The 15,608-nt window shown below is 38.0% G+C and overlaps 1 protein-coding gene across 1 annotated transcript in view; it reads left to right on the top strand.

The window, feature by feature from the left end:
* The window catches only part of AMMECR1 (AMMECR nuclear protein 1), a 98,052-nt gene that overhangs the window by 67,705 nt on the left and 14,739 nt on the right, over window positions 1-15,608 (top strand). Inside the window, 1 exon segment of the mRNA XM_062503020.1 lies at window positions 14,701-14,815. Within this exon segment, the coding sequence (XP_062359004.1) occupies window positions 14,701-14,815 (115 nt within the window).

The raw sequence follows: 15,608 nt of genomic DNA, 5'->3' as shown, positions 1-15,608 counted from the left end.
GACTTCTTGAACTTCATGGTTTAATAAATGGCTGGGGTTTTACTCCAGTTCATTGTTGGGGGAAATATATACCTACCTGAAAATAACTAGGTTTTTGTTTTCCAACATTAATTTAAAAATAGCATATTAGAGACAGAAGCAGTGCAGGTTTTTCAACTGTACTCCTTAGAAAAATGCATGGAGTGCTATATGCACTCTAAATGAGTGTATATTTGTGGTAGCCTTTATTTTAGGAACAAACTGAATGTACTTTAATTATTTTTTTTAGCTCTGTAACCAGTTGTGTCAATGCAGTTCACAAAGCATCTACTGCTGTGAAAGTATGTGAATAAACCATTACTTAGGAGTATTTGTTGTATACGTGAAAAACATTCCTAATCTCAAAGATTCCTACTTTTGAGTTTCAGGACTTCTAATTAGAACTTTTCTAAATATAGCTGTAATTTACATGTGGAGAATAGCTTTTTACCATGGTGGAAGAGAGCTTTTTTTGGCCATCAGTACAAATTTCCATAGGACTGGTAACGCTCAGTTCTTCAAGCAAGGATATTCTCTGTGGGGGGAATGGTGACATGTGCCTGTGTCTTAAATATAATACGTAGGCTACAAAGTGTCAGCTCACATGCTTAAATTTAGGTTTGCTGTTCCAGTGCAATGGTATAATCTTTATTTCTTAGTGCAGATTACTTGCATTAAAGGGTCAGTTGTCAGGCAAGGAGTCTCTCAGGTTGGAGAAGTACAGTGTATAAATAACTACCACAAGAACTTGGGGATTTGGTGCAGATGTTAAGAAGTGCTCTGCTGAGCCTGGGCACAGCTCCTGTGAACTTCCCATCTGTCACAGTTCTCCTGTGAACTTCCCATCTCTGCAACCCCAGCTTCAGTGAAAGTGCCCTTTGTGATCTTGACAATTAGTAACAGTTGTGGCTTAAGCCTGTATATGAAATCAGGTATTGCAAATTTTATTAGCAAGGAAAGGTGACTTTTTATTTTTACTGTATTTTTCAGTTCATTAGAATTCCCTTAGTTTTGATTTTACAGGGGAAGCGTGTTGGATCCCAGAAACTGGGGTTTTTGAACTTTCTGTGCTTTCAGGCACTGACCCCCTGGAGAACACTGCTTTTGACCTGAGGCCTTGGAGACAGCTTTTAAATATAAGTGATGAATTTGGAATCACAAGTGTGTAGTGAAATAATAGTGTGTGCTTTCACATGGTGATGGGTTTTAAGTTTAAGGTTTTTATAGTGTAGTAATAGGTATGGGACAACATGGAGGATTTTGGGCATTGTCTCTCTTTGTTCATCTTCTTCCTCCTTCATGGATTTCAGGTGGTAGTTTCTGGTTGGTCAGTCAGTGTCACACTAATGGTCATGGGAATCTAGTTATTGGGTCAAAATATAAATAATATAGGTGTTAATTCTCTATTGGACTGTTTGGCTTTGAGACCTTGTAGCAGCTGGATCTTTCATCATTTTTTCCTCACTTCTAACAGATAGCTAGAAGTGCTGTCAAATGCTCTGTACTTTCTGATAAGATTTAATGAACAACCAAGCCCAAACACAAGAAAATATGTTTCTATTGTGTTTTGTTAATTCTGGCTCTGAGTGAAGGTGGATGAGACTGAGACAAACCACTAATTAAGTGGTGCAAAACTCCCTCAATGTACTTACAGAAATGAAGAAAAGCTCCTGGCTTTTTTTTTTTTAAACAGTAGAACTTTATGGTATTTTGGTTCAAGTAATCTCATGACTTCCATAATGCCACAAACTGAAATAGGTGTTATACTTCTTGTAACATGCAATTAATTTGCTACTTTAGATACCAGCCTAATTAAGCTAGTTTAGAAATGCATTCACTCTGGTACATTCAAACAGTATTTCTTACTTCAGGAGACTCTCTCATTTCTTTAATTTAATGTTGCTAAAGTGAATGATGTAGAGTAAAAATATATTTAGTATGTAATAAAAGGTTAAGCAATTATTTTCTTCAAATATTGGCTTATATCCCATTTAACTGAAGCATCAATGTAAAGCCAAAATATAATATGACTCAGATTGTGCAAAGGTTGAAAGAGATGTGTCTGTATAGAAGGAAAAAAGTTCTCTGTGCATATGTATATGCATTTAACAGCTTCAGTTCTTACTGAATTAGAGTTAAAAGAGCTGCTTGTTTTATCTCTAGGCCAGTTACTTCCAGGTATTGTTGTTAAAGCCCCACATGTGATGTGTTCATTTGGCCATGAAGAAAGAATGCTTGTTATATAAGTGAACACAAAGAAGGGAAAGGACAAATTTAATTTTGAAGTAATTGGGAGTTCATTGTGACCTTGGTTCTACAGCAGGGCATCACTGCTTTTCACCAGAAATATTTTACGTGCTCTGTCAAGAAGTTAATGCTGGTTTTGTTTCTGTTCCAGAAGCTTCTGCACAATTTGCAAGCTGGTTAGTTGGCCCTTTCTCATCTGTGCTGAGGATGCAGTCTGCAGTTTGCTCACTTAGCTACAGAGAGGCTTTTTTCCTTTGACCTAGACTGCTAATCCCTCATTGCAAAGAGCAGCAGCTGTGCTTTGTCTGTGAAGGTCTCTGCACTGCATGCAGCCTCATTTGCCAGGGCCACCCCTCTTTGTGTGCTCAGCGTTTTTCAGTCACTGAAAGGGTGACTTTCTGGTTTGTTGCTCAGAAAACCCTCTTCAGGAAGTCTACAATTTGTGTTCTTCCCTCCCCCCCAACAGAAAAATGTAAATTTCCAAGAGCTATTACATATGATTTCACAAGACTGTTTGACTAAAGCATTCCTGACATTCAGGAAGTGAAACATTTAGTGAGTCGATTTTTAGAAAGGTGATGAAATCTATTTCTGTTTAAATGCTAATCACTTCAGATAGATGTATTGAATTGTATCTCTAATGGTATGATTACGGCTAAACCAATTTTTTGTGTGTCCACACTGTATCTTCATTTAACATTGAATAGTTGAACTTCAGTTGGTACAAGTCCCTTAGTTAAACGTGTGTAGCAATGCAAAATGTTCCAAGGTAGTTAAAGCTGAATAAACACATGGCCAAAATGCTCCTTTGCTGGTTTAGGCTTTACTGCAGTGAATGACAAAATTCTACTGCCTTCAAAAGTAGAAGAATTTGGCCTGTAGTTTCTCTAAGATGATGTGATTTAAAATACCTAATTCATAAGCAGATTTTTCAAATGTTTGTAATGCTGTTGATGTAAATGCATTCCTTGAATACTTGAGTTATAGTTTCTGAGGCTACAGACAGATGTAGCCAACCCGGACCTTTTGCCTTTCCTTCATTTCAGAACTTCCTTTTCATTCCACTTCAGCTGTTTTTATTTGCTACTCAGAGCCTGGTTTAGAGTGTAAAACATATACAGAGTGGTAGCTGGCAGACTTGGAACTGAATGTGCTGTATAGCTGAGCTTGCAAACGTGCTGATGCTTGGGCATCTTGACCTTAGGTAAGAGTGGTTTGTGAGTGCCCCATCCAGGCACTTCTGTAAGCTGAGTAGGTTGCAGGTGGTACAGAACACGCCACTCTAAGTAGATAAAATTGTGACAGGAATCTGGAAGGAATGAAAGGATGAAATCATGACCTGGTGTCATGAGCGAGAGGGAAGTGTCACAGTTGCTAAAAGGAGAATAAGAAGATGGCTCATAGATAACTTCTTTGTGTGTGGAAGGTAAAGGGAAGGGAATGCAGGACACAAAACTTCCAGATACATAGAATGTGTTTGTGTATCTAAAACATACTCTACTTTTTGTTTGGGGATTTGTAGAGATAATGAACAATCATAGCTTGATCTGTTAATATGATTCATATATGAAATAGAAACCTGCACATGTATAAAATGAGCAGAAAAGATGTTAGGCCCTTTTTGTTGCCTTAAATAGGAATTAAATTCTCTTGATGCAGCAGTTCTGATGGCTGCACTCTAGAATAGTTTCATGATAGCAGGAGCAAGTGCCTAGAAACCAAAAAGTCTCATGTAGTAAGGAGGGACCATTTCTTTCCCTGAGGTCCTGTTACACGTGGTGTGCCACAAGGGATTTATCTTGTGCCTATCTTTTACTGTATTTATAAAAACACTGAGAATTAGTAAAATGCTATGAGCTCCACTGACAGCACTCAGATCGGCATCCCTGCAGATGTACTTGCAAGATGTGTAAGAGATCATGCTTAGGTAAAAACCAGTTGGTTTGAACATAATCCAAGTTGAGTTGTGGTACTGATGAAACACATCTTGGGGAACAAGCCAGGATATTATTCTGTGCTCTCTATTTTGAGTGGTCATATTCCAGTCTGTAAGGCAGTGTGGACCTTGGGTTATTCTCAGTTTAAGTGTTTGTTGAAGAATTTCAGGACTGGATTCTGTCACCTTTCATTTCTCAGGCTACATTTGCTAATACCTTCTTCATATTTCAGCATATTTTGTTGTCCTAAGTTTTTTTCTATAAACCATTTACTGCAATCCCTCATATAAGCAAATATGATTGAGCAACCTGGTCTCTGGTGGAGGGTGTCATTGCCCACCAGAGGGTTGGAATGAAATGATCTTTAGGGTCTCTTCCAGAACTGTTCTGTGATTCTGCTATGTTTGTCCTTAATTGATTTGCTGCATAATCTACCATGCCTTTTGCTTTCCTTATATATAACCTGATTATATATATTTAATGTGCCCATCACTGTATTTTCGAAGTCCTGATTGAAAAACAGTTGCAGTGTTTGTGGCAAGTAGTACTGAAACTGAGCAATAAAAATTAAACTATTGTATTTTTATATAAAAATACAGTGTTCCTAATGGCAGAAGAAATGTTGAGAAAATGAAGCACTCTTTTGTTTAGAATCTCAGCAGCATAATTTAAAAAGACCTTTTTTGTAAGCTGTAAGAATATGAAGATGTAAATGTTTAAATTATCTTCCTGTATTTATATATAACTACATTGCTGACACATTTAGAAACATTTTTCTATATGTACTTGAGGTCTTTTCAAAGTTCATAATAAATTAAAAATACCTGATTGATTTGTTCTTTTATAAAATTATGGCTTGAATGCAGCTTTAGAAGGGGAGCAATATTTTGTGATTTGCTTAAATGTGAGAGTTCAACTCAGCTATTATGTGGCCTTAAAGATTTTTGTCTTGACTTCACTGTCTGTTTTGGGGTAAAATAATGATTTCAGGTAAATATTGAGAGATGTGCTAGAGGTGTGAGATCTTGTTTTATGTTCCTAGAGATTTGAGTGCTTGCTGTTGCTCAAGCTGTGTGGTTCTAAGTGTAATTGAGCAGTTCATTTTTGTTCATTATTTAAACTTTGCCATCTGCTGGAAAGCCTTTTAGTGACATTATAATTTAGTCCAGTTGGAGCTCAGTTAGAGTTTTCTGACTAGTCTGGTATCATGTGTTCACCAAACAAAAACCTATATGCCAGACCCTGGTCAGTTTTGTTGCTCAGTTTTTAAACCAGCATTTGGAATAACTGTGACAAGCCTACTGTGTTATGCTGGGAGATTGTTTTAAGTGCTGTGGATTTAGTTTTTATGTGGCAAACCAAGACATTTCTGTGGCAGTTGACACCTTTCAGCCTCCTCAGTGTTTGACACAAACTGTCACACGTTTCTGAATCCCATTGTCTTTTATCCCAGCAGGATGTATGATGCAGGGACAGCTGAGGGACAATACAGCAAGTGGCAGAAAAGAAGCTGCCCCCTATGAAGAAATTCCTGTATACAGCTGCTGAGCTGACATTCCCTTACAGTCAGAAGATGCTCAGGGTCTGTGCTGAGCAATTCCCAGTGCAGGCAGCTGTGGGGTGGATGGCCCAAACTGCCTCGATTGAGTTCCTGCAGGATGGAGTGGATGGAACCAGCAGTTGCAGCTCTCCACCTGCACCTGGGCAAATGCACAATAAGTGCTTCCTCTGGGCTGCTGTGTGCTCCAAGCTGTCCCTGTTTCTCACTGCCCTGTGTGATGGGAAGATTTTGCATTTAGCACACCTCTGTCAGGGTGTACTTCTGAGCTGTTACTGAAGCTCTGTTGCATTTTGAGGTTAATGTAATTGAAGATTTTTTTTTTTTATTCTGGTATTGTAGGGTATATTGTGTAGTAATGCAAAATGATACCTCCTGCAGGACTAAAACTGTGAGGGAAATGGAGTCTTTACCTTATCTGGTTTTTTGAAAGGCCAGTAAGTCCTTTAGAACCACAGAAGCACTATAATGTAAGATTTCTGATTTCAGGAAACAATAAAGAAGTTAAAGCCATAGAAACTTGACTCTTTAGTGTAATCAGGAACCTACAGTATCACTTCGTGGATCTTTTTAGTTTTAACTAAACTTTTTGGTGGGAGCAGCTTGCAAGAGCTGTGACTTCTGTGATCATACTTTTCCCCTTGAAGTCCGTAACAGCGCGTACACAAACCTTTGTTTCCTTGATACTTAATGGCAGAAAGAAAGAAATTCATTTCAGGCATCATGTCCACACAGTGTAACATCTTGATGGCATAATGATGAGCTAGATATAGCTGGAAGAATCCAGTGTCATAGAATATTTCTCTGGGTAATTGTCAGAGCAGTAGAAAACATGTCTTTGTTTCTTCCTGCTAAAAAGCCCTGAATTTATGGGAGTGTTGGCTTTTAGAGATTCACGCTTGTAAGCTTTCTTTTCTTAAAAGAAATTTTGTAATGGTGAGTCTGTGAGGACTTTCATGGGCTGTACACAAGGCTGACAGACCCAACTAAAGAACCAGCAGTAGTGAAACCCCCAGGAGTTTCAGCCCATGGTCCCTGGGCAGGTGCACATTATCTCTGTGTCTTAGCACACGATGCTCTCAGTGACTGCAGAGTCCCTGAGCAGCACCTCAGGTGGTGTCAGTCCTTTGTGGGTGCTCTGGAGTGGATCTGTACCATGTAGGCAGAATAAGAAATTAAATAAGGATTTGTCTGGAAATTTCAAGTACTCCTAGAAATATTCTGTAAAGGCTTCTTTAGATTTAAGCAACTTGTGGACTGTTTTATGGAAAAACAAGGGCCCAGAACCTTACCAGCAATACCAGTATGGTTTTGTGGGTATGGTTTTCACAATATATGTGTGCACATAAAATACTCTTCATACAGTTGAAGCTATTAAATAAGGAGAACATACAGACAGTTTATTTTGGGAGCCACTGGCTAAAATAGACACTTGTCTTATGTAGCCAACATAGGTTGCCTTTTCTGATGAGCTTTTCTAAATGCTTCATTTATATATGTCGTCTGATTTGTCTTAGAAAGAATGGCATTTTTTCAAAGCTAAAATAAATGTCTAAAATAAAGTAGCAGGTTTTTCCTTCTTCCTGTTAAGTTGCATGTCTAATTTCAGACAGATTGAGAGAAGAGAGACTTTCTGGCATACTTCAATTTTTTGGAGTAAAAAAATAAATATAGATTCAAGACACAAATTGCCAGATCAATATTTTATTTATCCCACCTGGAATGCTGTTGCTGTTACCTACTGCACTGTGCTGATAAAATCAGCTGAGAACTGCAGAGATGTACTTCCTTGCCACACAACAAATGTATATTTCTTTTTTTTGTCCTGTGACTACCACTTAACAACATTATATGCAGGAAATATAAATGTTGTTCTTTCCTTTTCTGCCTCTTAAATGTAAGGGAGGGTTCAGGAAAAACACGTCACAGCTGTTTTGTTTCCTGGAAATTTTTCCAGTCGGACCCAAAAAAAGAGCAACTATATAAATAAATGCTTTTTGCTTGCATTCAAGTAATTTGAGGCTGCGTTTAAATTACTCCTTGAAATCTTCATTTAAATTGGTAAAATTCTGCTGGTCATAAGTAAGTCAGTAAAAGGCTGACCTGTGGGTTGTGTTGGGCTGTCTCATGGCTTATGCTGACAGCTAGGAGGATTGTATTAGTAATAATTTCTACTTTCTGAAGTAGAGCACACTTTGTCCTGCTTTTCTGGCTTAAAAATTAATTGCATGTCATGACTTGGAAGCTGTTAGTTTTCTCTGGTCTCTGCCAAACCAAGCTATGAGAGCTGATTTTCATTAGGAAAACACTGGTGGTCTGCTTAAGTGTTCCTTAATTTCTTCCTCTTGAAGTTACTGAATGAAAAAGTAAAAATCTGAACTAACTTCACTGCTCAATAACCCAGCAATGGAACAATATATACTGTCTTTCTTTTTTGTTCTGAAGCCCTGGCACCAAGTGTCTCTTGCTGTTGTCTTTTCTTCACTGTTCCCTAAAATCTAGTGTGTTTGCTACTCATTAATTTAAGCAGGTTTTTAATTAATTGAAGTACAATATCTGAGCCCATTGGACTGAGTTCACTGACAAAGGGCCATTTCTTTGTTAAATATATCTTCAAAGGTAATTCTACTAATCCTAGTTTGCTCAGTGAAAAAATTCCAGAATCTCAGGGTTACACTTATTGAGCTACATAGAGAGCTGGTAGGATTTAAGTCTTTTCCCTACCATCTGAAAGTAGTGCCAAGGTACTGTTCATCAGAAGAGGGTAATAGTTTGTAAAATAAGATATTTACCCTACTTTTCATATGTCTACTGATGATATTGGAAGAATTGTTTAGATGCCAGAAAGTTATGGTTTGGTTTAACTGTGTTCAATATCAGAAACTGGTTAAGAGAAAATTGATTACAATAGAGTTGTCTTGGTTTGAAAGACAGGTACTTGCTAGGAAAGGCAGAAGCCTCTTTTTGAAATGGAGAGTGCAATGTCCCCTCCCTCCAAATTATTATATTATTATTCAGTTTGATTATGTGGGAGCTACATTTCTACAGGGTAGGATGAGTAGACTAAAAAAGAGGCTGTCACAAAAAGATTTTTGGGAGTCAGGGATCTTGGATTCTGTTCTCAATTCTGTCACTGTTTCACTGTGTAAGCCTCCTAAATTGCATGAGTCACTGAATGTCTCTGCCTCATTCACACTTCCTATAAAAGTGAGTATTACTTAATCATGCCCAGTGTTTGACAGCTTCCTTTGCATCTCCTCCTCCCATGTCATGTTTAAGCCTTTAAAGTAATTTCCAGCAATGTACAGAACTGTATCCAGTTTTATCTAAACTCTCTGTTCATTAGAGGTCTGTAGATGTGACACTATCCCCAAAAAAGAGCTTTAGTGGGAAATTCCATTTTTAATGTTTGTTGTTAAATAGTGAGTTACTAGGAATTTAATTCATTTAATGACAGATTCGTCTGCCATTCAAAATTCTTCTTTACTATTTTTGATACTTATATGCTATCAACTTTTTTTAAATGATCTTTTTAATTCAATCACAAGGATTTTGAGGGATTTCTAAACAGAGTAATTAAACTCCACTACTACTTCTTATTTTCCCATTTTTTGTTCTACTGTTTGTCACCCATCTGCCACATCGCATGTAAGAGCCCTAGGTTCTTAAAGACTGAAGCTGACCTTTTTTTTCTTTTTAAGGCATTTTTATGGCCTACAGAAATTATGGATGGAGAATACAATGACGTATTTCATTTTGGTTCACCTGCACATACTATCATTTTAGGTTATTCTAAGAGCTTCTCTAGTGGTATTTTATAGAAAACAACATGTAGTCTTAAGGAACATAAATATGTAAGGAATATAACATCTTTTTTAATCATTATGCTGTTTGTCAAAATGCTCAAAATATTTTAAAAATTTCTATTTTCTTTTTATACTTCCAGTGCCTTTAAAGTGTTTGCAAGCTTTTCTATATCCCACATACAAAGAGGAGTGGTCCTTGGCAAAAGAAATTACTGATAAATATTTCCTATAGCCAAATAAACTTAATTTGAAGAAAAGCTGAGATTTGTATAGTATGGCTCAGCTGAAGAAAAGCTGATAGTTGAGTAACACTTTGTTTTGGCACTTTTCCTAACTAGCAATTACTTGATCTTAGTAGGACATCCAGGACTGCATACATATTTAAATAGAAATGCCCTGCATATGCGTGCATGCATTTAGTATCTAAAAATAGTTTTCCTTGAATAGGATTCAATTCTGACTTGCTTCACTTTTAACATGGAGCAGACTCTGTGTGGAAAAAATAATGCCCTTTTATTGGCCAGCTAGAATTGCTCTTGCTTGGAAGTACCTCTTTTCAACTCTTCAGTACTATGTACTTCCATTTAGTCAGCAGCAATATATGAATCTATTTCTGGGCATGAAGGAATAAAGAACAGATGGCCTGGGAAAGGCATTTGCAATTACTGGGCTTTTTCTTTAAAAGTAGTTTTGAACTCCAACTAATTTTTCCACCTTCTTTTGCTGATGATTTCCACTTACCCTTCCTTAATTCTAAGTTTAACATAAAAATTGTGGAGTTAATATTTTTAAAAAGTGGTATTTAATATGCCAGATTTTGTTCCTTTTTCTAACAGAAGAATTGACAGAAAAGTACAGCATTGAATAAGACTGTAAAATCAAATTCTAATGGTTCAAAAGTACAGATGTGTACCGATTCTCCTGTGCCAGTTAAGAATGTTGATGACCCACAGTTGCATGGTGATTTTTTTATTCTGAGTTCAGACCAGTGGCAAGTTTTTTTGAGGAAAGCAGGCATTGCCTTGTCTTGTTTTCAGCTTGCTGGGAGTTGGTCAACAGGAAGCACGTGGCAAGTGCAGTGACATGTCAGGGGAGGCACAGGTCTGAATTTCCACCCCTAGATGTTTGTAGAGTATGTGAATTGTATGCTAAGGGCTAAGCTGCTGCCTGTAGAAACTGTTTCTCTTTCTTCCCAGAACAAGAATGGCAAAAGTAAAAGCTCATGCAAGGATTGTTATCCTTCATGACTAAATGTTGACATCTGCTGACCCTTCTGAGAGCGATGCCAGTCCGTCAAGAATTGAGAGCTGGGATTTGTATAAAGTGGAAGCTGCTGTTGAGGAGCTACTGGGCACCATCAGAACAGTCATAGACGGTCATTTATTCACTACCCACAGAGATGAAGTTTAAACTGAAGGATAATGGCTGAGTTCTGAAGGAAAGCATCTCTAATGCCATGTCTCCTGCTAACTAGGCATTGAGAAATGCAAAAATGAAAGCAGTTCATCAGTGAAGAGATTTTACAAACCTGGTGTGCTTTTAGACTTTGCAAAGGTATCTGAAACTTACTGTAGAGTTTGGGCCATGATAGCAGTAATGGAATGATTGAGAATATGACTGGTGTTCTAATATAGAGCACAGTAAAACAAATCTTGATTTTTGAAGTAGTATGCTATGTCCAAACTCGTTAGGAAAAGGTTATAAAGTTTTAAGGTAGTTCTTCTAAAACTGGCACCTGATACAATTTTTTTTTCATTAATTTTGACCGGAGACAGTATTTCATGTGTAGCTAATCAGTATATGCTCTCTTGTTGGCATTTCCCTTCAGTAGGTTTTATTCCAGTTCCTGATTATCAACACAAATTTCTCCAGGTAAATTTAGGTTTTACTTATGAAACAACAGAGGCAAAGCTATTTTGAAAGACCAAAAGGGTCTGAAGACAGGGAAAGGAGGAATAAAATCACAGCATGCTCTGTGTAGAGTAGTCACAGTGGTGTCAGAGGTTGTTACTCAGATCTCTGGTCTATTCTGCCAGTGTTCCCTCTTACCTCCAGCAACAGGAGTTTTGGGACAGGATCTGTACACTAGTGTCTGTAGCCTTGGGGGTGTCGAGGAGAAATTTTCCAGCATGCTGTACAGATGGGATAGCACCTGGCAGTTCAGCAGGAGTTACTATAATTGAAATCACTCTATCATTTGATAGTAATATTTGGTTCTCGTGAGGTGGTTACATGAAGACAAGGTGTTTGTGCCAGTGCCTTACTGTAGAATGGAGTGTGCTGGTCACTGCATGGCACTGTTTTCAATGCAATTGAACCACTTGGCTGCCTCTGCATGCCTGAGGCTTTTACACCTTTGTGTGTCTTCCTGCTCCCACTGTTCACCTGAAGGCTTCATATCTCAGCTTTTTATCAGTATTTAAATTTGTCATGATTTCACTCATCTTGTTTCAATTTATTAGCTCAGAGTTTAAGTGAGGTAGCTGAGCTGAGGAGTCCTGCACAGGGCCAGGAGATCGTGATGGGTCCCTTCCAACTTAGGCTGTTCTATAGTTCTGTGAGATGTGGCTGACATGAGCATGGGATGAGGTTTGTTTCTGCACAACTTGAAGAACGTTAAATTACAGATGGTTTATCATCTAGCAATGCCAGCACAGCAGATCTTCAGTGAGTGGGAGTTTTCTGGAGACTTCTGCTGCTGTCTTTGTGGAGATCAGGCTTACATCCATAGCACACAGACAACCTTTTCCTCAAAAAGTTGAAATTTACAGTAAGTTTTGGCAGCTATAGGAGTTGGAATTCAAAGACAAACTCCTGGTACAAAGTTGTGCAAAAAAGGAAAACAATCTTTTGGGGGTTTTAAATTCTTGCAAGATGGGAATGTTTTGCTTGGTAAGATGGTTGCATAAATTTTGAGAAACAGATTTAAAGTAATATTAACAGTATATGTGCATACAGTTATTTGTAAGGATAACTGAATTTGTTGTTTTTTCATGAAATAATGCCTGTCTGTCTGGGTGCTTTTAAGTAGAGTGTTCACATTGATTATATGACAGATGCAGGAGACCTTGAGGGAATGAGCCATCTGCAAATAAGCAAACCTGTAATAGCAATGTATTTGAGGATTAGGCTTTCCAAGTATAACTTTTTACTTAAAAACGGGGTAAAATGTTATAAGTGTATATACATGAACTTACAAAATAAAATTTAGGAGAACTTTAAAGTACAATGATCCTGTCTCTGACTCAAAATACCTAAGCTGTAAATAACTGGATCCCTGAAGACTATTCTAGGAAGGTACCCTGGACATTTGCTGTGATCGTGTTCTTTTATTCATTCATTTTGCTAACAGCTGTTGGTAATGACTTACTACTAGACAGACTTAAAACTAGATAGACTTTTGGTTTAAGCAGTCCCTGTGTTCAGAGTGTCCTCCCTTTACATACATACATATATATATATATATATATTTATTTATTTTCCCCACGATGTGGGGGGATTTGAAAGCTGAATTAGGTTATTACTATTTTGGGATGTTGTTGGTACGCTGTGGCTATAGAAGTTCTCTCTGATGTTGCTCTGGAATACCAGAGGGCAGAGGATGGTAACTCTGCCTGGTTCCAGCAGTTTGAAAGCTAGCCTGGAAAAATCCCATCAGCATTACTTGCTTTAGATACATCTTCAGTGGAAGTTGTTAGTTAAATATCATAGGCCTTATGCATTAAATATCTTTCCTGATTTCTCCCAGTTCTTCACACATCTGTGTAGAAAAGGACTTCAGAGTCTGAATTTAAATATTATGTTGTGTTTTGTAATATCTGCAACAAAAAATTTGCCTTCCCCCCCCTCCCCGAAAAAAGTAGGTTCTGTTTTAACTCTTCAGTGTATGGTATTAATTCTTGATGGGAAACTATTTCTGGTTACACATAAGATGATTTTCTTTAGTTAAACTTTACATGTTTTTTTTGTTTTGTTTTGTTTTTTTTCCTCATGTGTCATTACGTGGTCTGCTTTAATGAAGTTCTGTTATATAAAAAAATGGTGAATTCTGGTGGATGCCCTGCAGCTATTATTCCAACACCCTGGCCATGGCTGTGATAATATCAGCTAAGGGGCAGCTGCTGGCTCTAGGCCAAGGGAAATGATTAAGAACAGTCTAATTATTAGATGAAACAATGAGACATGAGGAGCTTAGTAGTATTTCAGTAAGTCTCTTAGCTCAGTTAGCAGATCACTGTTTTTGTTGGAGATGAGCATGTTCTGTATTCACATAATATTTCAAAGCTTAAGAGAATAAAAGATTGAGACACCATCCACACTTTAACCCTCCCTTCGCCAGTTTAACTGGTTCTTAACCAAACTTATGCAAGTAGTTTTTTGCAAATGTCCTTATGGCACTGCTTGCTGTGTGTTTCCTGGCGTGCTGGCCTGTGCACAGGTAGCTCCCCTTGGTGTGGATTTTACCCCACTAGGTGTGTTTGTCTGTAGAATGGTATGCCATCCATGGATTAGCTGTTTGCAAGCTTTCCTGTTACTAATCATGGCATCTGCTTTGCAGAACCTCCTCAAATCTTGTAGGTTTATAGGTCTGTAGAGCCCCTGGATGTTTTCACCTTTTTATGTGCACTTCTGCTAGTAAGCATGACTATTAATTTTTTTAGAGAATATTCTGCTTTTTTGGATTTTTTTTTCCACTGAATAATTAAGTTCTGCAATTTGATTACTGTATCAAGTGTTCAATCACTGCGGGCTGTAGAACTTCCCCTTCCACTGTGTGTGGAGACATTTAATCCTTTTTTGAAAAGGGTTTACAAGTTGCAAGTGGAAGAGCTATTGCTTTTGTAACTTTTTTTCAAAAGCTTTCTGCTGTTGTAATAATAAGATTGTCACAATAGTAAAACCAGGTCAGGAAGGAATGACCCTCAGAACATCATCTAATTGGCCAGCCAAGAACCAAAACAAATAGTCTAAGGAAGAAACTGGGAATGATGATCAGAGGGTTACACTGGTGACTGGATTACCAAACTGGTCATCACTTCATCAGGATTTTTTTTTTCTTCTTTATATTCTTCAAGATTAGATACTTGAAATTAAAAAAAAAAAATCCTTTGAAATTGTGTTTTGTCTCCAACAGTGCCCTTAAAGATAGTCGTTTCCCCCCAATGACGAGGGATGAGCTGCCACGGCTTTTCTGCTCAGTGTCTCTACTCACTAACTTTGAAGATGTGTGTGACTACATGGATTGGGAGGTAAGAATGTCAGATATCTTTCATGAAAATGAACATCTATAGCTGAAGTCACACTGTTTAAATGATCTGCATATGTTGTACCTGTCACTGTTTTGCACTCTGTACACGTGGTCATGTGCCTAGACTCAAAATACACTTTTTGATATAACTGTCATCACTCAAGAGTCTGAGCTGTGCAAATGGAATAAAGTTGTGGTTTTGCCCACAAAGGCACTCAGATGGTCTGTGCAGTTGTCTTGATGTCTAAGACTCCATCAAGGAAGGTGGTCTCTGAGCAAGTGTGTCCTGAGGCCTCGTTTGCAGCATCTGCCTGGTAGATCAGTCCATTGGCTCTGGAAAGGGATGTTCCAGTATGGAAGCTAACAGTCTGATGTATGCTTCTGGAAACAAGCACTGCACAAAATTGCAGTCCCAGAACAAGCTGCTTCATTTAGCTTGTAGAGACGTTCATCTTCCCCCAAAATTTGTTTACTGTCAGAGTGAGTGCCCTGCACAGACCTCCCAAAGCCTTTGTGTAGTGAGCCCACGTAAATCACTGCTGTCGCGCTGCTTACGCATGGAGCTGAATCTGCTCTAATTGCCAGGTTCTAGGAAACCTGCATGCATCCTCCTGGAGCAGCAGCGGAAAAGAGATTAAGAAGCAAATGCTGATGTATGTATGACAGTGTACGCTGGTGGAAATGTTAGTCTGTAATGTTTTTTTCCCCAAATTATTTGGCATTAGACGCAAAAAAACAAGGTACTGGACTTAAGATGAATGCCTCATCTCAGTCATGATGTTACATTGCTCATT

Source organism: Cinclus cinclus, chromosome 15 (assembly GCF_963662255.1).
Source record: "Cinclus cinclus chromosome 15, bCinCin1.1, whole genome shotgun sequence".
In the NCBI taxonomy this organism is placed as follows: domain Eukaryota; kingdom Metazoa; phylum Chordata; class Aves; order Passeriformes; family Cinclidae; genus Cinclus; species Cinclus cinclus.
This window is presented reverse-complemented; position numbering and strand designations above follow the sequence as displayed.